The sequence below is a fragment of the Lissotriton vulgaris genome, chromosome 11, assembly GCF_964263255.1.
Source record: "Lissotriton vulgaris chromosome 11, aLisVul1.2, whole genome shotgun sequence".
NCBI classification, from domain to species: Eukaryota; Metazoa; Chordata; class Amphibia; order Caudata; family Salamandridae; genus Lissotriton; species Lissotriton vulgaris.
This window is the reverse complement of record NC_141699.1, coordinates 556,550,300-556,574,408: the sequence shown is the minus strand read 5'-3', so window position 1 is coordinate 556,574,408 and position 24,109 is coordinate 556,550,300. Positions and strand designations below refer to the sequence as shown.

Here is a 24,109-nt window from a genome sequence, read left to right as displayed (position 1 = left end):
GTGCTTTTCACAGAGACCCCTTTTTTCCGTAAAAAACTCCAATAGACGTCTGGAGTGGATTAAAGGATAAAATATCCGCCATAACGGAGTAGGACGAATAATCCTATGTATTCGTTTTTGGTTTTGTTCAACGTTGAAGGATGCAGTGTTCCAAAATATTGTGCACCTTATCTTTGTTTTCTTAAAACTTGCTCTGCAAAAACTTTCAACAAAATGGCCGACGAGGATAATACCGGGGCCAGTGGAACTGCAGCGTCTGCAAACCAACCGGGTTTAGACAACAGGTTTCCAACAAAATGACCCGGATGCTATAATCATCCCGGAAAACTTAAGTAAAACAATAGTGATAAAGCATATAGAAAATGGCCCTATCACCAAGAGGTGGTAGGGTTATATTTATCATAGAGGCACATGAATATCGACAGACAGAGGTATTCTATTCATGAATTATCTTCCCGGAAGCAAATCCAACTACACATGTGTTCCACTTCTATAAGTAGAGGAACCTACAGCGGAATACGTTCCTTTCGAGGACATTGAAATTCCACTAACTTACCAAGAGCATCAGCTCTGGTTTAAAGGTGCCCTACAACATCAAAATCACATTACCAGGCTCGGTCCACTAGGTAGACCAGGAGCAACATGGCCGGTACTAGCAAGCTATACACCACATCCTGACATTGAAAGAATGACAGATGTAGAACTATTAGCCCAGCTAAAACAATTAATTAAAATACATAGACAATTGGTTCAATATGTCATGTGGACTCTAACAGTCCAACCTGCTATAAGAATTCCACAAGCGGTACAAAAGGGGGTGGTGATGGACTGAGCATCTGAATCAATCAAACACTCACACCCAGTCAAAAGATCTGGGTTTGATCCATCACCGTTCTTTAGCCCACTCTGCCACCCCAGTTCAGACATGGCTATATGCAAATCAGTCTGACCCTGTGCCTCATGGGAACAGTCCAGCCCGAATAGTTTCGCTTTGTTCGCCCTAAGTTGGCAGGGTATGCTCAGACGTGAGTGCCTTGCTCACTTGGCCACTGGATTCAAGATAGCCTGGCTGATGAGAATTATGAATCCGAAACCGGTCCCAGGATGCTTGTTTCCGGTCCAGGGAAGACATGGCTTGGCAGTTCGGGCTGGACTGTTCCCATGAGGCACAGGGTCAGACTGATTTGCATATGGCCATGTCTGAACTGGGGTGGCTGAGTGAGGTAAAGAATGGTGATGGACTAAACCCAGATCAGTTGACTGGGGGTGAGTGTTTGATTTGCTCAAACGCTCCGTCCATCATCCCCTTTTGTTTCGATAAGAATTCCACAGCAAACCCTTCATCAAGGGAACACGAACAAATTACACCACAGACTACAATCAGTCATTGGTAAATTACCCACAAAAAGGGAACGAATTCTATTCTGGTTAGCTCAAAAAATTACTCCGATCGAGGCAGTATTTACCGATAGTACACCTCATGAGAAAAACAGGATTCTAACAATCATGGGGATCACACCACACCTGGAGGACTGTGACACTTGGGGTACAGTCTTTGCTGCAATCTACACAAAAACTCATGGTGTACTATCTATGGCGGTGATACCGGACGTCCTGAAACAGATTTATAATGAATACGGGGCAGAGCCTGCTTTAAATCTCGGTATGAAGTTACCGAATGATTTAAAACCGGTCTCAACTATAATATTAACTAATATTAAAGGAGAAGCAACATCCGTGGCAATCAGCTAAAATCTAAAAGAACTTGATGTAACTGAGCAACCCTATGAACTGGCCAGAATAGTTGAAAAATCCTATGAAGAACTAGGTAGAGATAGTTTGGGAGGGAAACCAGTAAAGCCCAAACTGACAGAAAAATCCTGAAAAGGTTTTTATCAAAAACACACTCGCTACTCCTAAAAAGAAGTGGGAAAATACTAGATGGACACTTCCTAAAGAGAAGCGTTCCCAATCCAGAGGTAGGTCTCCTCAAAAGGATCACTCTGAAAAGAGATATAATCTCAGAAATAGGGATAATGTGAGAAACCCTGATAGATATCAAGATACTGATACACGTTCCTCTCGTACCTTTCAGACTTCCTCGCAGAAATCCGAAAGAGGACGATCAGAACAGAAGGAAGAACACGTGAAGTCCAAAGACGATCAACACATTCCAAAAAATAAGAAAACTCAATTCAGAAAGAATAAGGTAGCCAGTCTAAAAATCAGGCATGCCGAGGATCTTGAGGACACAACTCAAGAACGGGGAGTGGGCCCAGACAATGCTGGACAGCGCAGCAGAAGTTATCATAGCTCGCAAGATCCTGAAGGATCATCTGGAGACAGTGGACCTGAATGAATACATTCAGGTTGAAACTGCCGATACCAGGGTTAGTGTACCCCATAAGTTATATGAAGTAACACTCAGGATAGAGGAGGACATAACTAGAAAAATAAAAGCACACTTTTGGGAAAAACTGTCTAAGGGTTATGACATCCTTCTGGCAGAAAAAGACTGGCCACCTGAATTTGTCAGGGAGTGCCCTCATGGCGAAGAAATCATTATGCCAGCCTTCTCAAATCATATTCCTATAAATAAAAAATACACCTATGCCAGAAAATGGGCTGTAGCCCAGGCTCCAGCATTATATAAAAATCATGTGGGAGGGGATGAGGACTCTCCTCACCATAAGCTCCAGTTAAAAAATCAAAATACTGCTCAGAGGCAGTATCCAGTTAAGCAAGAAGCTACAAAACAGGTCAGGAATATCTTAGATCAACTTGAATACCAAGGGTTGATTGAAACATGCACCTCATCCATGAACAATCCTTTGTTTCCTGTCTTCAAACCAGACAATACATATCGTCTAGTTTTGGACTACAGACATTTAAATTCTTGTTGCAAAACTTTTGCAGTACAAAATGCACACAGTGCAGCACTGATGAACAACATTGTGCGCAAAAAATATAACGCAACATTAGATTTTTCAAACGGTTTCTTCTGTCAAAATATCGCACCTGAATCAGGTACTTGACCGCTTTCTCAATTATGGGGACACAGCATCAGTTCTGTCGTATCCCCCAGGGATTCCAGAATAGTCCAGGGTTATTTTCAGCCAGAGTAACAGAGTTACTACAAACATATGATGATGAGGCATTATCTTATGTCGATGACATCTATCTTACAGACGATGATTTGGACAAGCACTTGAACAGGGTGAACACCATAATACTTGGCTTCACCTCTGAAGGGTACAAATTCAATTTTAAGAAATCAAGAATTGCCCATCTCAACGTCCTATTCCTAGGATACGAACTTTCAAGTGAAGGCAAAAGCCTGGCAGCAAACTTTTTAGAGAAATGTGCGTTGCTACAACCTCCAAAAATACTGAAAAACCTACAGTCAGTTTTAGGATTCCTGAATTTCGGAAGAACTTACATTCTAAACTACGCAGAAAGGGTTGAACCTCTCTACGAATTAATCAAACCTGATTTAAAACCTACTAATTGGACTCAAAAACACAGAAATTTTGCGTTCAGTGCAAACAGACATGTTAGCAACAGCACATTTACAGAGACGCGTAAATGAACGCAACCTTGTAATCCGACTCATCCCAGGGAGATGCGGATTCACATACCTAACCTTTAATGAAGGTGAAAAGGTACCAATAGCTTATAAGTCACACTTCTACACACAAGCTGGAATGAAATTCACTTCAACAGAAAAAATTCTGACAGCGGTTCAAACTGCAGTAGCAAAAGAGAGAGCTCTCGCACAGAGAAAACACATAAAAGTTGTTACTCCTGTACCTGCCTTAGAAGCAGTGACAAAAGCAAGCATTCCGAATGCAAAAGCTTTACATCCGAGATGGATACAATGGGTTAATTCTCTTGCTGCAACAGACGTTGAATACGTTTTCGAACCCTACTTGAAAACTCAAGAATTTCTACAATACGAACAAGAATGCCTTCTGCCCACTGGGATTCTGCCTCTAGAACATTACGGATGTATAATTTATACAGACGGATCAGCACAACCCGCAATTGGGGGAAAACAAGCTTATAGTGCTGCGTGCGCGATCGTTAAAGGTCGCTGGCGCGATGGTAAATTCAGACCTATGGTCACAAAAACTCAATCTCTCGGAGACTGTACAGCTCAGCGAGCTGAACTACTGCCTTTCAAGATGGCGCTTGAAAATACCGATCCCGAATTCCCCACACTCATAGTGTGCGATTCGTATTACTGCGTCCAATCTTAAAATGAATACTTGCAGAACTGGGTTCAAAACGGTTTCAAAAATGCAAAAGGTGGCACAATCAAGCATAAATTGCTTTGAGAACAAGTGGTTCTATTACAGAAAGAACTACAAAAGACTCACGTGATCCATACACTGAGTCATCAGCCTGATGGCGTTCACGTTGCAGGAAATTCATTGGCTGATGAAGCTGCGCAGGCGGCTGTGCAAACTGCTTCCGTAGCTGCAATTACTCGTTCAAAAACAAAAATAGATGGCGAAACAGTGCTAGCTGTCAATGCCACGAGCAAGGGCAGCGGTGCAATGTTACCTCTAAACTATCCACTTGAATATTCATACATAATTGATGCCAACTTCGTTCCCATTGCTCTAATCCCTGGAGTGGGGGATAGGGTAATTCCAAACAGGAATCTGAGAGGTACTTTGATTCAAGAAGCAAATATGGGAGAGGGTCTGATACATCAAGGGATCTCAAAATCTCTACTAGAGTTAAAAGAGATGTACTGGTGGCCAGGGATGAATGCCCACATTTACGACTTCGAAATTAGTTGCGATGTCTGTTACAGAGATCACAGCTTAGAGCGCCGCCAGATTCCTGACTACAGTGTAGCCAGCCCAGTACAGACACCATTGTAAGATAGCATTAGAATATCCACGCTCAGACATCCCTATGGACCAAAGCGGTCCCACAACTATTAGGACAAGATTAATTTGGATGTGGCCTCAGCGCTCGGCTGACGCCGGAACTGTTATAAAAGATTTGCGAGTCTTTATCGGCACATAAGCAATCGGCACGCTACATTCTGACCAGGGTCCTGCGGTTCGCTCTCGAGCTTACAAAGAGGCCATGGCCAATCTGGTCGTTGCATTGCGGTACTCAAGTCCATTCCATCCTGAGGGAAATTCGGTAATGGACAGAAAAAACATGACATAAAGCAATCTATAACAGCTAGGGTATTTGCCCGGGTGACAGGTGGGTCAAACATCTAATAAGTGTCCAACGTAGTTTTAACAATCTGCCAAGAAATTCTCTGGGTGGAATCACTCCATATGAAATACTTTTTGGTACTAGAATGATTGTCGAGGACCTCGATCATCATACTTCAGTGGTAGAACAAAAACCCTTTGATATCAAAGACCGTTTGGCTGTTTTGCAGGACTTAAATGAAACAAGAAGAAGTCTAAGCAACACAACACAGAAGCCAACGACCACTGAAGAAAAACCACCTGTCCCAGCAAGGCCTGTCTGGATTTCAAAGATTGGGGATCTGGTCAGAGAGAAAATAGCGGAGAAGAATGAATTTGGGCCTTCTTATAGAAAACCAGTATCTGTACTAGCAGTCCACGGATCAAGAACAGTGTTACTGCCGCCCCTTGCTGGAAGAAAGGAGAACCGGTTCGTATCAATTGACCTGGTAAAACCACACCATGTGGCCGATAATAAGTAGTAGGCCCAGTGGACTCCAAAGGTGTAGCAGACAACCAAATCTTGCTACCATCCAAGAGGTTCAAACTGAGAGACTCATCACCTTTGAAGAATCTGCAGTGAGAAAAGGACTATGCAACAAAGTCATGGACCTTGTGCCTCTTGAAACCCAAATAACAGTTCGTCAAGATACTCCTGTCTACAATGATGTAGCATCTGACTATACTAATATGTCAAAGGAACAAGCAGCTCCAGCGATTTCTAATAATCCGGATGCGATACCAACAATTGACAGAACTGCCTCTGGCTATTTCATCAACTTTGATACATTTCTGAGGATCCCAGTGAGCCAGAAACAAAGCCAGCAAATAAAACTTTCAAGGAACAAGTAACAGAACTTTTTCACCAGCTTACAAATACATATCTGGTTTCACCATGGGTTGAATTTTGGATTGTGTTAGGTGTACTTTTTCTACTATTTTGACTCATTCTTGTTTTAAGTTTGGGAAAGCTGATAGATGGAAAATATAGTAAAATGGACACAGCAAGTAAGAACATCAACTTGCTCCTGAAGCCACACAAAGCATCTCATCGTGGACCAAGAGACCTGTCATCAGTGAACATCACAGCCGTTCCTCTACCTGGTGGTATAGCATGGGGCAGAACTGATTGACATTTATGGTCCTGTCGAGCTGCTAAGATTCCACACCAATTTAAGGTTTCCTTGAGTGGTTTTGTTTCACCCAGTACATTTCCTGATGATTGGGACTTTGAGACTGTTAATAACATGATGACAGGCTTGGAAATGTCAGCAAAATTTACAAAACATGAACACTTAGAAGGTTCATCAGATTATGAACAAATATATTGTTTTAATCATTATGGTCACCATTATTTGCACAAATCTGGAAACCCTAGAAATGTTTTAACTTAACTTAATCAATGGGAACATTGTCCAACGCCACCAAAGGGTAGCTCTAGAACATTCTATGAAAAATGTCCATACTTCTCAGGCTTTAATGTCACAAATCCAGAAACATTAATAAGACAGGCATGAAAAGTATGTTGACTAATACTAAGCAAATTTATTCTGCGGCCTTTTATGCTCGATTGTCCACATTAGGTTTTGACTTTTGGAAAAACAACATTGAGACAAAAACTGTCTGGGCACAAAAGACTGGCAGGTACAAGGTTTAGAAGCCTTATTTAGAGCCTGCATAATCCCAGAACAAATAATGTTCTTAAATGAAACTCTTCAACAAACATCTTGTCTTGGCCTAGCTAAGATACAAGATTTGAACAAACCGTCCATACCTAAGCCCACACCTGATAGTAATAGAACTACAGATGAGGAGGTCGACGTAAATGATATTTTACAACAAAACAGAACTCGTCCTGATTGGAAAAAATGGTTAATCTGGCCCACAGGCACGAATAACTGTCAAGATAGAATCCTGAACAAGACACAAGGGTTTACAGTAACTAGGTAAGATCCAAGATATATCCAAAGACAACATCCAGGGATAATAACAACTTACAGTGTAGGAAAACTGTGCCTTGAGTGGCTACAAAAATCCACACTCCCAGATATAAAACACAACTTCACTTAAAGATGGCATTGATTTGAGAGAAATCTTACTAGGACCTCACAAACAACGTCATAAACAATTCATATACGCCGATATTTGCGCTGCTTATAATGAAGCATGGAAAGTCACACAAATGGAAACTGCAGAACGAATGCGAGAAATTGATCGTATTAATTTAGAGAAAGCTCTCTCTGTAGTTGACAATGGGTTAACAACTCTGTCATCCAGAATTTATTCTTTGGACAGCATTGTATCCTCTACCATAGTCATAATGGAACAAGACTTGCTCATGTTACAACATGGACACATGGGTGTCTGTGCACGTGCGTATGGGTGTCTGACTACGGTAGATCGGTTTGAACGTTTGCCTGTATGTTTCTCTTGCTCTCTCTGCGTTCATTTTGTCATACCTTTGTCACTGTTTGTTTAGCTTCCAAGTCCTGCTGTCTCTTGCACTGTGGTAATGTTCCTTTAATCTGGGATGACATGAAGATTCTTGCCCTCACAGTCTCAATGGCCAGGGTTTTACATAGTGTCGGAGGATGAGTTCTGGTTTGTATCACCCCCTTCCTAAATGCGTCACCCTAACCCCATCTGAGTGCATTTCCATTCCCAAAGTCAATCTTATAAGTATCCATTTTCTAAGACCTCTTAACGACCATACAAAAAAACTTACAGTGGGCTCTGTCCAAACCCATTGTTTATCATTGGTTAAATTTCTTATCACTCTGGTTTGCTTGCTTCTTATTCAATGGCTTTCCTTCCTCCTGTGTCTGTCCTTACCCTGAAGCATAAGTTCTTTTACACATTTTTGACTTGTATCCTTCCACTGGTCCTGTTCAGGGGACTAGTTTTTTGGGGCACAGGAAGATTAAGGGCTCGATTTTATATTTTGGTGGTATGTATACTTCTTTGCAACAGCGAACAAGTATGCATACCTCATGAAGGCCCACCCACCCTCTTTAAATATGGGTGGACCTTCAGTTTAGCTGCAGTGGTGACTACATCAACTGCTATAGCCAAACCTTTCCGACGGCCCACCAGAGTAAGGGCAGTCAGAGAATTGGCTACATGTCTGCCTGCCCAATTAGGATCGGTGGACAAGTAGCCATATTTTTTACTGGCAAACACCTGGCGATGAGGCACAGTAAAAACCAAATAACACACTTTTTCTATTCTACTAGGCATGCTGCCCACTGTCTTACAGATTTTTCTATGCATTGGGACTTGGGATACCTTTGGCATACTCTGTATAACTTTGCAGTTGAGAGCCTTCAGGGCATTGACTCTGTAAAACTACTATTTCCACTTTTGTAATAAAAACCTTTAACTTTTCATTGATCTAGAACTCAGTTATTGAGTGGGGTTGACATTCATTCGTTTTAAGCGTGAGCGGTTGAAATGCTTTCAGTCATTAATTCTCCTTTTACTCCCAAGTCTTGGCTTCTACTTACTTTCCTTCTGTGGGCTGATGGTCCTTCTATCTTGTGACGGGGCTGGAAACCACGTCAAAAGTAGTTAATTCATTATTATTTATATGTTTGTACCATGCATGCCTGTTTTTCTGTCAAATGGAGTGAATCTGAACCTACTTCCCGAACTCAGTGGTTTCACTCTTGAGTCTGTAGGCCGGATACACTTTTGGGATTGTTTTTATTTTCCATTTTCCAATATTCTTTTCTTGTCAGATCAAGAACTTTGCACCACAGTACTCCTGCACTAAGCTCTATGCATCTTGTCAGTGGTCATGTGCAGCACTGACCTGAAACCACAGAATATTTTCAAGTCCTACTGAAACGGTTTTGTTTTTCCGCCGAGTAGTTGTGCACCTTTCGCGCAGCAGACAATGAAAAGGCACAAAAGATATGTTCAGTGTCTCAGGTGTTCATCGTGCTGGTGAGGTGACAAAGTACCTACATTTGGGAATCGGCCACCTTTTTAAGGTCACCCTTTTCTAGCCCCCCACAAGTGGTGCAAGTATTTCTGGGAAATATCAAATCAATGGGTATACAACTAATTTTCTTCAGTACCACACAACATATTTCAGCGTTAAACATTGTTGGAAGTCCATGGCAGAAGTGGCAGGGTTCTAAATTGCCCTTGTACATTGTTTTGAGATTGTACCTCTTTCTGGTCATGTTGCTGCAGGCCAATTTGACAGTGGAGTCAAACAAACCTTCCTCCCACCTTGGAGTTAGCGGTCAGAGTCCAGGTCACACTTAGCTCTGTTGACTCAAGAAGCTTGCACTGGGCGGCGGAGTATATCTGTTGTGTTCTAGACCAACCACATCGACCCATTAACTGTTCTCTTGCACATTTGAGTTGGTTGTTGAGAGAGAGCTGGCCAGTGGGCCGTTAAACAGAGGACTTTGACAAATGGAAGCAAAGGAGGCCTTTTTGACCCTCTAAATCGTCTTTCCTACAAGAGTTCTATTTGAGGTTTAGGGTACTAACCAAAATTACTGCAGCGATGATCAGGTGCTACATCTTGAATATCCTACTGTACCCATTGGTGCCCTAGCAAGAGAAGGGGACCATCTTTGTTTTGGTGACTATTTGCTTCTCCTACCACAACCTTTCGGGCCACCAAACCCAAAGTCGTCCAGTCAAGAGGGCTAAAGAAAGCCACACACTGAACAGACCATGTCAGTCTCTGAATAGCAAAATTGGGATTCAAAACTCTTCCCTGTTATTGTCTTTGGAAATCCTAAAAGTTTGTGTGGTGTTTGTAAAGAAACATCTAAGTAGCCACTTCTGATGCCTTTGGACCTCCTGGATACTACAGCCAGGAACTTCAATACCATTCTGTTCGTAAACCAGCAGTCCTGGTCTAAATATTTTGAGCTCCTCCAAGACAGCAAGGAGAAAATTATTGAGCCCAATGTTTTAAAAAATATATATTTTTATTTGCATTTTTAAAACAGTGCGACACATTGTCCGGCAAAAATACAAAATAAATTGAGCACAGTAGTCCTTCAGCAGAAACCAGTATGATTATATCACAAGTATAATTACATCTTGTTCCATCAATCGCAACATGAGCTGTCAGCAAGTGCATTATTTTCAACACATCAGTCCGAATCAGAGCTGGAACTATCATCATCTGAGGGTGGCTCACAAATGTCCCCTCTATATTTATTCCATGCCCCCCAGATCCCACTCCATTTTTTGGGACAACCTCTATTGCAGAACACTGCCCGTTCTGAAATCATCGCTGCATCCATATCTTGTTTCCCAGCCGCTAGCGTAGGTGACTCCATCCCGCCCCATTTCTGCGCTATATTCCTCTTTGCCATCATCAAACCCAGTGTCATCCAACCCTGTCCCGAACGTGTAAGGTCATTGGGTTCCCATATATTTAAAAGGCAACGTCTAAGGTCTTTCAGTATGGAAATTTCTTCCGATTGAGACATGGTTCGCATCACTTGAATCCAGTAGTGTGCAATTCTTGGGCAATCCCATATTGTGTGATAGAAGGTCCCTACTTCACCACATCCCCGCAGGCAGTATGGGTGTGCAATCCGTTTCATCTTATGCAATGTGTCTCTAGTGTAATCTGATCTGTGTAATATGCGTAGTTGCACCAAGCGGAGACGTGAGGAGATACCCACTTCTTTCGGAGACGCAATCGCCTCTTGCCACTCCGAGTCATCAATGTCTCCACAATCATGCGACCATTTCTCCCGTAAGGCCCCTATTGGGTCAGGTAAATTATTTATTAGCTTACGATACGTCAGTGATGTCGCCTTTGATGGCATATAGTCCGTGAGTAGTCTGTCCTCGAGAGGGGATGCCTCTGGGATGACCTTTTCAGGTGTCAGTGTTGTTCGCTGTTAATGCATGACGTATCTGCATACACCGGGAATGTTCTGATGGTGCCAGATCATATTGTTGTCACAGTGTCTCAAAGGGAAGCATGTGTCCCTTCTGCCATAGATCCCCAATGGTTGAGATGCCTATAGCATCCCAACGGTCAAAGCCCTTGGATTGTCTGAGTTTCCCCAGCTTCTTTGTGTCCCATAACGGAGTTAACTGTGTCAACACTCCCTGCCATCCCAACCTGGTCAGTGCCGCGTGCCATATAGTGAGTGTATGTTGTATTGGGCCAAACTTTGTGACGATTAGGGATTTATCATAAAGGGGGGCCAGCATACCAGAGAACTCCAACTGTGCCCTGTCTGCCTTCAGAGCTGGTTCGGACTGTGGGAGATGCAGCCACTAGTTAATAACCTTCAACTGTGATGCCCAGTAGTAAAGGCCGATGTCCGGAAGCGCTATGCCTCCGTCGTACCAGCTTCGTGTTAGCTTGGCCTGCGCTATACGTGCGGGCTTATGACCCCACAGTAACACCGAGACTTGTGCTGCAATTTTTTTAAAATAGGTGGCATGTACGGGGTATGGTGTATTTTCTAAAATATAGAGAAAGCAGGGCAAGGCCATCATTTTAAAAAGTGCCGCCTTGCCCAGCAGGGTCAACGGCAGCGATTCCCAATGCCGTATGTCCCGTTTAAGACGATCAAGAGGGGGTTGTAGGTTATGTGCATGGAAATTTGACCCCAATGTTGACCGTAAGTATATATTCAACAAATAGGGTCTCTGAGCAGTATAAAACGGAAACAGTGACTGCAAAATTGTTGATTGCTATCCTTGCAGGACTACCAAGATCACAATCTCTCTTCCAGCCAGTGACTGCTTCTTTCAAGATCTTCATGCAACCAACAGGCTCTTCACTCTTCCAAGCTTTCAGATAGCAGTTCAAAAGAGAAGTGGTGGATGAGGGAAGAAGTCTGCCTTCCTTTCATAGGTTCAAGAAATACCAGGAAATACAAGTGACTTGACCATCGTGGTCTGCCTACCTCCTCCGGTCATCTCCACCCATTTTGTGTGGGAAGGGTTCTTTTTGCAGCCAGAGTAGGGGGCAAGGCTTTTCCTGTAACTGTCACTGGAATTCTGTGCTTTTGAAGGTCTGTGATGTAAATTTCATCAACCTCTCTCATCAAGACCACTTCTGACCAGGCAGTATCCCACTAACTTCGGAAGGTCTCTTTTCAATAGTAATAGAACCTGCTCTGCCCTCAGGAATATCTCTTCCAGCATTTCCTTGGAGGAAAAAGTGTGAAGGAATCTGCCTGCCCCATTTTGCATCTCTACTATTTAATTCCGTTCCTTCCACTCTGGCTCTGGTCCTAGCAAGTACCCAAAATTACAAGTTTTGCCATTGCTACGGTGAAACCATGCCCCTAACCTCATAGTAAGACTCCTTTTCTATCATCCACGTGTGCAACTCCTAGTCGCATCTGGTTTTACTGCAGGAACCCCTCCAGTAGTGCCTTGTAGGTCAGTTTGGTAAGATCTCTCCAGATAAATTTGTTGAAGCTGAAGAAAGTCTTCATTCCACAAGTGAGATCGATAGACATTATAATGCGCGCAGACAACACAATGGCCATATTCAATGAAGGAAAACAAGTGTACACACTACCCACGCCTTCTGGCTGGCTGGGGAAATGGGTGATCATCAAACACCAGTGCAGACCAGCTGATCACCCATCTTCACTTTTATCGCAATACTGGGTGTGTGACACTGTGTGTGTGTGTGTGTGTGACACTGTGTGTGTGTGAGACACTGTGAGTGTGTGAAATACTGTGTGTGTGTGAAATACTGTGTGTGAGACACTGTGTGTGTGTGTGTGTTTGTGTGAGAGAGAGCCACTGTGTGTGTGAGCCACTGTGTGTGTGAGCCACTGTGTGTGTGAGCCACTGTGTGTGTGAGCCACTGTGTGTGTGACACTGTGTGTGTGTGTGACACTGTGTGTGTGTGTGTGTGAGAGACACTGTGTGTGTGTGAGACACTGTGTGTGTGTGAGACACTGTGTGTGTGAAATACTGTGTGTGTGTGTGAGAGAGAGAGAGACACACACTGTGTGTGTGAGCCACTGTGTGTGTGACACTGTGTGTGTGACACTGTGTGTGTGACACTGTGTGTGTGACACTGTGTGTGTGTGTGTGTGTGTGTGTGTGTGTGTGTGTGTGTGTGTGTGTGTGTGTGTGTGTGAGACTGTTACTGTATGTGTGTGTGAGACAATATGTGTGTGTGAGACAATATGTGTGAGTGAGACACTGTGTGGGAGACACTGTGTGTGTGAGGCACTGTGTGTGTGTGTGTGTGTGTGTGTGACACTGTGTGAGACACTTTGTGTAAGACACTGTGTGTGTGACACTGTGTGTGACACACTGTGTGTGACACTGTGTGTGTGAGACACTACGCAATCTCTACTTCTCTCTACTACTCAATCTCTACTCACTCTACTACTCACTCTCTACTCACTCTCTACTACTCACTCTCTACTACTCACTCTCTACTACTCACTCTCTACTACTCCTTACTACTCCTTACTACTCAATCTCTACTACTCTACTCATTCTCCACTACTCCCTACTACTCACTCTCTACTACTCCACTCATTCTCTACTACTCACTCTCTACTACTCTCTACTACTCACTCTCTACTACTCCCTACAACTCACTCTCTACTACTCCACTCATTCTCTACTACTCATTCTCTACTACTCTCTACTACTCTCTACTACTCACTCTCTACCTCTTACCTCTCGCGCTACCTCTCGCTCTACCTCTCTGCCTCTCTACTACACTCTACCTCTCTACGCCCACATATATATATATATATATATATATATATATATATATATATACGTATGCATTTATATATATGTATGTGAATGTATATACATACGTATATAAACATATGCAGATGTGTATATATATCTATATAAATACAAATATAATTGCATGCATACATATATGCATACATATGCATGTTATGTACATGAACGTTTGAAAGACACTAATAAAAGCAAAGCTAAAAAGCCACCTAATTACAAACAGAATTGCTTTAACTTAAACGAGGGCGAGACCTATTGCATTTTCAATGCTTGTTATTATTCTGCTAGCCTCCAACGTCTATGTGATTAGTGGTCAATGCTGGAATTCATTTTGACAAACTGATGATATTCATCTATTCTAAGTCTTAACAGAATACATTGCATTTTTACATAGTATATTGTTTCTTTTTTTTTAGTGTTTCAGCTCTTCAGAGATCTTCACTGTCCACAATCTGAGTGCAGGCTCTCGAATAGATGGGCCAGGGCTCCAGGATTTCTGTCCCACCATCTTGCAGCAGTTGGAGTCTCGGGCATGCACGGCTGAGAACCTGGAGAATGAAGAAAATGAGAGGACAGAGGAAGGAAAGCCAAGCTCAGCTGAGGGTGAGAAGATTTGGACAGCTTGAAAGCCGGATCTGTCCTCAGTGTGAACATTTAGCCCTACCTCTTTGGGCATCGTTGGGCACAATTCCGGAAGATGTCTGTGCCCCATCCTTTCTTTTCATTGTTTTTATGACAGAAGTAGATTCTTGATATGATTTGCAAGTTACTACCAGCCTTTAGAAACTTTTGCCAACTGCACTGTCGCCCTTCAAATGTACCCTTGTGATGTGGTAAAGTTTCATTGCACAACATTCCCTATGTTAAAAACAACTACAGAAGCAGAGAGTAAGTTCTATGCCAAAAGACTTCCAACTAAACAAATGTAATCTTGAATGGGACAGGCTGAAATACTTGAAGCAGAGAACTGAGTCAGTATGGACTGCTGTGCTGTCATTAGAAAGTGTAGATCAGTGTAATTTGCTGGTATCAGTCGTAGCTTATATGCTTGAATTATGCTGCTGTAACTGGAAGACCACCAGGAAATCGAGGTTTATTAATAGACTAAATTCCTCTGTTTTTTTCTTGGAAGTTTGTCTATTAGGATTTGGGTCAAATTTTAAAAGATAAAACAGACTGTAGGAGCAGCAGAACTATACGATTTACCTGGAAATGAGGAGTTTGGTTGTTCGTGGTGGACGTAGACCACCTCACTGTGTCCATGGGAAACGTCAATCTGGAACAGGCTCCACTGTGCCTTTTCCAGTGTTAACACACAGCAGCAGGTGCAGGCCAGTCCGTTTCCCTGCATGTGGCTGTATTGGCATCCCTGCCCCTGTGCTCCCTACACATGGCCATGATGGCTTCTCCCGCATGTGTCGGTAGGAGCTTCCGTTTTGTGTACCTCTGCACGTCAAACTATTGACTTTCTTTGCCTGTGATCCCTTCAGTTTGTGTGGCCGTGAAGACTGTCTTTGTCTGCACTCAATGTGGCAATAGTAGGACCTTTTGCCTGTACCCCAGCATGCAGAGCTAGTTGCTTCCCTTGTTTGTACCCCTGTACATGGCAGTAGTGACTTTCCCTGTCTGTGCTCTTGCATGGAGATTATATCCCTTATTTCTATCCCTGCAGTTGGTAGTAGTGATTTCCCCTGTTTGCAGACCCTGTGCTCAGAGGTAAGGTGCCTCTGTGGTCCATGCCTCCTGTTCAACACATGAGTTCCTTTTCTTCTTTATCTCCCTGCGTGGGTCCTGAGCTAAAGAGTTGTTAAGTCTTCAGTTGTCTCTGATGTGGACATAAACATGTGTGCTTCTTGATTGGTTTTCTTGGCCTGCTCTCATAGGACTCACATGTATTGTTGTTTTCTCTATACACTTTGGTGACGCTTGCCCTGTGTGTGATTGTTGCATCTTGTGCGTGTGGTATTATAATTTTGCCTGTACAGTGTTGCCTGCTGCACTTCCTCTTTGTGTCTTCGAGGCCTTGTGCCCTCTATGAAAATCATATAATATTGGGGTGACTGAAATCCTATTGCCACCAGGTACTGAGTCCAGAAAAAAATTAGAATCCTTAGCTGGGTAGTCTACACCCTTGATCAACAACAGGGTCACGTCTTTGGTAGGACGTCTGCGTTGAAGGCTTCTCTTTGAAGAGTAGATGGGTCAAAAGAAGTGCAGTACAGTTTGAACCGTATAAGAATAACAGAACAACATTTACATTTTATTCGCTATACTCTGAACTCTCCATCACTTTTTTAAATATATATATATATATATATATATATATATATATATATATATATCAAGCACTCTGGCATCTAAAAGGTCAGTATACACAGCGCTGCTTGGTACAGTTGGTGGTAGATGGCCTGGTATTGAGAATTTATTATGATCGATCCTGGCACAAAAGAAACCAGATTTATTGCAGCTAAACTATTCTCCAACAATTTTGTGTGGTGACTACACAAAGAGGCCTGTGTTCAACAAAGCAATTCGTAATTAGTACAAAAATATAAATACAATACAAACCAGATGCTGAAGTTAAAGATTACCTGAGCCGTATAAGTACAACCAAACATTATTGAAAAGTGTAGAGTTGCCAATTATGAAATGGAAAGCAAAAGTGCTTAACAACAATTCTGGATGATAAGCTATTGAAGTGGATGTTGGTTCTGTTAGTGGAATAATCTTACTCTTTAACTCAAAGTGCAGCAAGTCTGTAGAAACCAGCTGAAGTGTCCAAAGTACAATCCCAAGTGAAGATCTCATTTACCCATAAGGATCTGTTGAGGGTAAGATATAGATATGAGGCCACTTGGGAACCCTTGATTGCCTATTGCAGACTTGTGGCTTCTGCTAGTTGGTTCAGTTTCCCCCTCTTTGCAAAAAAAAGTCTAATTCGCTGTTAGGTGACTGCCAAAAGTGAAAACAGTTTGTACTCTGTTCCGAGTGTAGAACCAATGAGTTTCATTTACCAACAGCCAATCCCTCTCACAGTGAAATCATCTTGAAAAGAACAGGGACACTTTACTCTCCCTGCATTGAGCTATGAAGTGCAAAAGAATGCTGTTCAGGCACTCGCTTTACCATAGCATCATGCATCTTTGTGATGGGTATGGAATCTAGAAAATCTCACCAATTTTCTGGAAGTTGCCCAGATTGATTTCCAGCAAAATCTCAATATCCACTGTAGCTAAAGTCTTTCTTGTATTTCTGACTAGAACTGCTCTTGAGAACTTGCATTTATTGTGCCTCCATGGCCAGCTACCGTAGGAACAAAGGAAAAACTGTTCTGGGCAAGAAATTTAAATAAATTGGGATGGGCATGAAGTATCACCTGAGACAAAAATGCATGATTCCTGCCTGCCATGTTCACCCTGTCCTTCTCAAAGTGTAATTTCTTTAAAAATATCAAGAATTACGAATTTTAAGATTGGCAAGAGGCGCTCGCCTCCCCACGCAAAGTGGTGATGTCCTTCAAACTGAGATTAATGCAATTAAAGATGCTAAATCACATTTATTATACAAGTGTAACCCTACATAAAATAGAGAGGACTGATAGTACACTCTGCTTGAGACAATGTGGGGCAACCAGTACTTTCTACCATATAATATGGGAATGCCCAGAAATAGCGACCTACTGGGGAACAATTATGCGAGTCCTCACGCAAGTTAGTGGGGGACTGTCGAGCCGGATCCTAGAAGATGTCTCTTAAATATATGGGAGCCAACCGATCTCAATCATGTGGCACAAGATTGGGTCACACTGGGTATGATGTATGCAAAACGAAACATACCCAAAAACTGGGGATCACACACTTCTCCAACATATCGAGAATGGAGCGAAGATATGGATAGTGCTATAGTGGCAGACAGGGTGGCGTACATACATTGAGGATGCACCAAAAAGTGGGAGTATGGGGTAAGTGGAACGCATACAGGGGGAACATTTGTGCTTCACCCCTGAGTGAATCCGATGCAGACTCAAGCTAATATAAGTGGGTGTGAAAACATGTTGAATACTAGCCAAAATGTTAAATTTAGCAACTGCATATTTTAACAGACGAACCACTATAAGATGAAGCGTGCTTTGTATATTGTGACTTCAATTTGTAACCGTACACTTGAAATTATTTGTAATTTATTAATAAACAGAATTTATACAAAATTTAAAAAAGAATTACGAATTTCCAGGGCTGCTTATGCTCTGTGATAATCTGCATGGTACAGTTCAAAAAGACATGAAGGCCAAACAAATGTGATGAAGAAAACTGTCCTGAGGAAAGAGAGAGCAGTGTGAGGTTTTGTGGCTCAGATTGTTTCAGGTCCGCAGAGAAACACAAACCTATCTTAGTTCCATAACTGACCCTTAGTGACCTCCAAAAGAAGTCACAATTCTGTAACTTCAGTTAGCTCTGGAGACTGGATCCCACATTAAAATATAAGTCTTGGTGAATCAGCATTTGTAGCGGGAAATTTCTCTCCTAGAGTCGACATTGCAGAACAGTTGATATAGCCATGGTGGAGGTAGGATTTCACTCACATTGGGGCGTGCGTTTTCTCTGCATTCAGTTGCATTTTCACCCCAAGTGTGGTTGCATTTTTTCCTTGTGCAATGGTGTTCAGCCTGCATGCATTGGAGGTGGTAGTTTCCATGCTTCCATTGGGTTTCTCTGTGTAATTGAGTTTCCACTCCATGTTGTAGAGGATTACATTGTATGTGGTGGTGGTGGTATTTTGCCTGTGAATGGTGGTTGTACATGTTTCCTGAGTGTGTTTGTGGTATTTCGCTGTTAGAAACCACTTTCAGCTGCCTGTGATGGTGGCATTATTTTTGCAAAATCGTTTTTGGCATCCATTTAGTTCGGCCCCTCTGCGCCTTTTGTTCTTTGTTGTAAAGCTGTGCTTCTCTCGGTCACCTTAGACTCAGTTTCTGCTGTTCACATGCAATCCTAACCCACCTACCTTCTGTAGCTCATGTACATGATCTGTTTCTGTTGCTTTGTGCTTGCCTGTGCTGCTTCTGCTGCTCTGTGGTTTCCCGGACAGTGTTGTAACCCCATATCTCTTCTTGTTCCACAGTGTGGGGTTTTGGGTTTCTCACCGTGACTGTGATAAACCTGGCCTCGCTCCTGGGAGTCTTCGTCGTGCCATGCACCAAGAAGCCCTTTTTCCGGTGGATTCTCCTATATTTCATCGCATTGTCCATCGGCACACTCTTCTGTACTGCGCTTTTCCAGCTCCTCCCCGAGGTGCAGTAGATGGGAAGAGATTGGAGCTTTTATGTGGTGGGGGGCCCTTTGACATCTGTCAAAGACTCTAGTGTAGGAGGGGAGGCATGAAGGGACAACAGTCTCTCTGCTGTGTAACCTATTCGAAAACTCTAGCATGTCCTGTTGCAGGACCTATTTTGAACTGGGTCTGCACCCTAAAGTCCTTAGTTCAAGACTGTTTTACTTAAGGGAATCCTAGCAGCTATCAGAGTTGTGTAGGAGAGGAGTGTTGCACCTCTGCCAATTACCGACTTCAAGCCTAACCTCTGTCCTTGCCTTCTGGGAGTGCAGAGACTCAGGAGTATTAAAGGTAGTGGGATGTCACCACCCTGAGTATTCGTCCATCCCACTGGATACTTTCTTGGCCCCTGCACCCCCAAAAGAAGAAGGCGGTGATGTCCTGCTTCTGATCACTGTTCTGCTCCATACTTTGGGAGTGCGGAGGCTTAGTCTAAGTAGGGAAGGTGGTGGTGTGGTGAGATATTGCCCCTCTGACAGCCACTTGTATCGGTCTCTGTTGCTCTTCTTTATTTGGGGATGCAGAGACTTCAGAGGTGTGGAAAGGGGTTTGGTTGCCCATCTGTTGATCGCCCTACTCGGGCTCTTCCTCAGCTCATTCCTTCCTTCAGCTCCTTTTTTCTTATTGGATTATGTAGAATTTTATTTGGGTCTCGTGGTTTTCTCTAAATCTCTGTAATTCTCTTAATTTTGGAAATCTGTAGCTAGAAGAGTATTCTGGAAATACTATGTATTTTAAAAAAAAACACACACCTTTTTTTGGGCTGTCCTTCGCCTCGTGCACGTTTTTCACTTTACCAATTGGAAAGTCAGATTTTATTTTTAATTTTTCTTAAATTTCAGAAATGTACGATTTGTTATCACGTTCTAATTGTCATTAACTATTGTTTTAATAATGTTGATGAGTATCAAATGTTACTTGTCAAAGGAACTCGCTCCAGCCTCTTGATCTCCAAGACTCCTTATTCACCTAATGAGCCCCCTTCCCCATCTCCTGGATGCGACCTGCAATAAGTCCGATAGCTCATGGACCCTATTTTTTCGACTTGAAATCATTGTGCACTCACAGCAGTCGTGGCACTTTCCTTGAAAAGGGAGCACTACTTGCACAAAGAGACCTAAGTGCAGAAATATGTTTATCAGTAGATGCTACTAAAGGCCCATAATGAATTATTGTACAGTAATTTAATCCCTGACTGACAGAGGCGCCTGGAGACTTTAGTCAACCGGCACACTCAAAAAGAAGCAACCACTCCAGCACAGATTAGCTGGGTTAGCTTGCAGTTATTATCACCAAAAGTTAGTTAGTTGTGAACAACATTAGCACAAGAAATCCAAATTGACAGAGCACCTGCTGAATCCCATGGTAAACTGTGATCTACACACTAGAATGCTGCACTATGATCTTCCTAAGATGGTGTGGAAGAACTAAACCTTTGGGAGATCTGTTGAGCATAGTTACAATACTGTCCTGATTTAAAGAACTCTCTCGCTTGTATTAGTGTGCACCTCTAGGGCCACACAGGTACCCAGTGGAAGGGGATCGTCCATTCGGAACATCTGCAGTATATGGAAATAGACACAGGCAACGTCTTGTACAGTAGGAGGAAGAATGAACATGCAGATATGATACTTAAAGAGATTTTTTGGGGTGGACCCTGGACCTGCTAGCTCAAAATCTAGGGCCCGATTCAAAAAGGTAAAGTTAGACCAAAAGTCTAACTTAGTCCAAAAGTCTAACTTTAATCCTTTTCGGTTTTCTCAAAGGTAAAGTTAGATTAAAAGTCTAACTGCACTACTTTTCGATAAGCAAGAGGGTAAAGTTGGACCAAAAGTCTAAAAGTAGTAACTGAACTTTGTGAATACCGAAAATTTGTAAAGTTAGACTTTTGGTCCAAGTTAGCCATTGTGAATTGGGCCCCTATGGTTGCTGTTGTACCCCCTTCTCAGCCTCTTTCGATCAAGGCTTTCTATCCCTGTGCATGGGGCGGGAAAACTAAGGATCAGTTAGTAGGCCCAACCTATTGGTGTAAGTCGTCGGAGTTTTGATGAAGCTGGAGCGAGAGCCTTTATACAGAAATTTTATGAATTGTAAGTGCTGCACAGTCCCGGAACAGTATTATTCTCCAAGATGAATTCCCCTTTCCCTATGCAAATGCTGAATATGAGGGTTCTGCCCTTTCCAGTTGCCAAAGTGCAGGAGCAGATGCCTATTAACTCCTGCCTTAGACCAAGGCCTTCAGTTCCGGGACTGTTCTGCATACAATCTTTATGTCTGTATCTACAATGCAAGTATTGCAAAATCACTAATCGGATTTCTCCCTTTCTCTCTTTCTGGTGTTGGAATCTGCTTTCCTCTGGAATTCTGAATAATTTCTCTTTGGAGTCTGCCTTCATCGCCTCAATCTTTTAATTTTGCCCCATGCGCTCCTCTTGGTGGGGCTGTGAGGGATGGGTGCGGGGTTCTCTACACAGTTTGGGGTTACGGCTTCCTCTGTGTGACCGTTATTTCTCTTTGCTCACTGGTTGGGGCCAGTGTCGTCCCCTTCATGAAGAAAAGGTTTTACAACCGGCTGCTGCTCTACTTCATAGCCTTGGCGATTGGCACGCTCTACTCCAATGCCCTCTTTCAGCTGATCCCAGAGGTAGGCACATCCCCTTCTCCTTCACCTGTGAATTCCAGGATTAACTGGGAGACTAAGGGATATTGTGGTACCTGAGGCAGGGACAGTCAATAAAGTGAGGATGTTTGACAGGTGGGGCACCCAATTGTTTGTGGTTGATGCATGCCTTGCTTTGTTGAATGGAATGGCTAGGTAGTTACAGTGCACTAGATGAATGCATTTACTGGACAGTGTATATGGCTGCTCCTTGCCGTGGGCTTAATGTACCCTCTTGCCCCTTTTCCCTGCAGGCCATATCGGTCAGGTGAGTTAGGGACTGAGCAGGATGTAAGCCATTAAAAGTAGGAGTAAACCTTTTGGCTTCTTCAGGATTAGAATGGACCTGTAATGCTGCTTCTATTTTGGGGGAAAAGAGGAGAGTTTATGGGTTATTGGGGAAGCCCCTTAGTATGTATTGAAGATGCCCCTTAGTATGTATGGAAGATTTTGGACACCCCAGGGTGCAGTGTAGAATGGTTGTTTGGGTTGGAGTGAGATCTTGCACTCTGACTGGGTGTGGGTTTAAAAGAAAAAAATGTTCTCACAGATTCTCTATTTCTACTCCACAGGCATTTGGATTTAACCCATTGGAGGACTATTATGTTTCCAAGTCTGCAGTGGTCTTCGGAGGGTTCTACCTTTTTTTCTTCACTGAAAAAGTTTTAAAGATGATTCTGAAGCAGAAGGATGAGGTAAGATTTAGCTTTGAGGAGAGGAAGTCCCTTCCCTTTCATACTTTTCCACAACATACCATCTAACCTTCCATGCCTCTTTGGAACAGTTTATACACATTCTCCAGTCCATGGGTCTTTCTGCCTCAGCCTTACTTCTAGCTTCCCTTACTGACCTAACTTTCACCATACTGCAAATGCCTCACAGAGAGGGCTCTCTAGCTGTACCACAGTATTTTTCTCTAAAGATTTCCTTTAACCGTAGATCCTCCCTCAACCTCTTCCAGTGCATCGCCTGCCAGAGTGACCACAGGTAGTTCTGGTCATGTTAGCCTTCAGGATCTTGGTTATTTCCTGCTGTGGATTTGAGGCCAAGTTTTGCTGATGTGGCTGCCACTTCGTCAGTCTTCTGTTGCATATGCAGATGTGTATGGGAGAGTAGGGCCAGGTCATCCACAAAATCCAGGTCGTCATGCTGCGTCAAGGAGGTCCACTGAATCTCAGTTTTTTCTTGCCCTGGATGTCTTCATGATCTGGTCTATGGCCAGCTGGAAGAGAAAAGGTGAGAGCAAATAACCCTGGCACACTCTGATCCTCACTTCAAAGGTGCCTGTGAGCTACCCTGCATGGACTATCTTGCAGGTTAATCCCTCATAAAAGTTACTGATGATTCATACGAGATTATCTGGCACACTTTAGTTACGAAGGAGTTTCCAAAGGGTCTCCCTGTCCATGCTGTTGAGTGCCTTCTCGTAGTCAATGAAGTTGACTTTAAGGGGTGTTGCAGGGATTCTGCTCAGGACCATAGAGCATCAGTATGTAGGGACTGAGTCACCATACCATCTCAGTATCTAGGAGCCCGAGTCCGACTAGTTATAGCTATAACTTTTCCAGAGAGACAAGTGGTTTGGCACCCCAGAACGCAACACTCTCCGGGATCGCAGTAACAGGACACACCCTTTCTCTCTCACTTGTACTTGTCCACAATAAGATAAAAGAGACCCAAAGTAAGTTTACAATGTTTATTTAAACTATCGTGCTCTAAGATGCAATAATTGCGCTACAATTAGAAAACAAATGCATGTCAATAATGTCATTAGCATGGTTAATAAACCATATACAGTAAAGACCCCTTTCATATGACGGATTGGCCTAAACCCTCCGCCACTATGAAACCTAAACAGTTATAGATATCTTGGTTTACTGGCAGACCCCTTGCCTTAGCATACATATGTGGATGTTCTACATCTCAGCTGATGCTGCACTCTTTGTGTCTGTGTCTGTCTGTCTGTCTGTTCGCTGTCCTCAGTTATATGGCAAGACATGTGTATTCGAAAACAGCAGCTTCAGTCCTTTAATATGTTTAGGTGCTAGTGTCTGACCAGAGAAAAAAAACAATCAGCAATTTTGTTTGATCTTTCCTAGGCTGTTCAGACTAAATCCAAGGAAAATACTAAAATACAGAAACATGTGCCGGTTCAGTGTGAAAATAT

The 24,109-nt window shown here is 42.9% G+C and overlaps 1 protein-coding gene across 3 annotated transcripts in view; it reads left to right on the top strand.

The window, feature by feature from the left end:
* Nucleotides 1-24,109, top strand: part of SLC39A14 (solute carrier family 39 member 14) — a 207,066-nt gene that overhangs the window by 108,030 nt on the left and 74,927 nt on the right. For 2 of the 3 annotated variants that reach the window (XM_086943634.1, XM_086943636.1), the window contains exons 3-5: nucleotides 14,369-14,555; nucleotides 19,074-19,243; nucleotides 22,515-22,637. In XM_086943634.1, the coding sequence (XP_086799760.1) occupies nucleotides 14,369-14,555; nucleotides 19,074-19,243; nucleotides 22,515-22,637 (480 nt within the window). Of the gene's footprint in view, nucleotides 1-14,368; nucleotides 14,556-19,073; nucleotides 19,244-21,757; nucleotides 21,928-22,514; nucleotides 22,638-24,109 lie in introns of all 3 variants that reach the window. The other variant, XM_086943635.1, reaches the window with a different exon arrangement.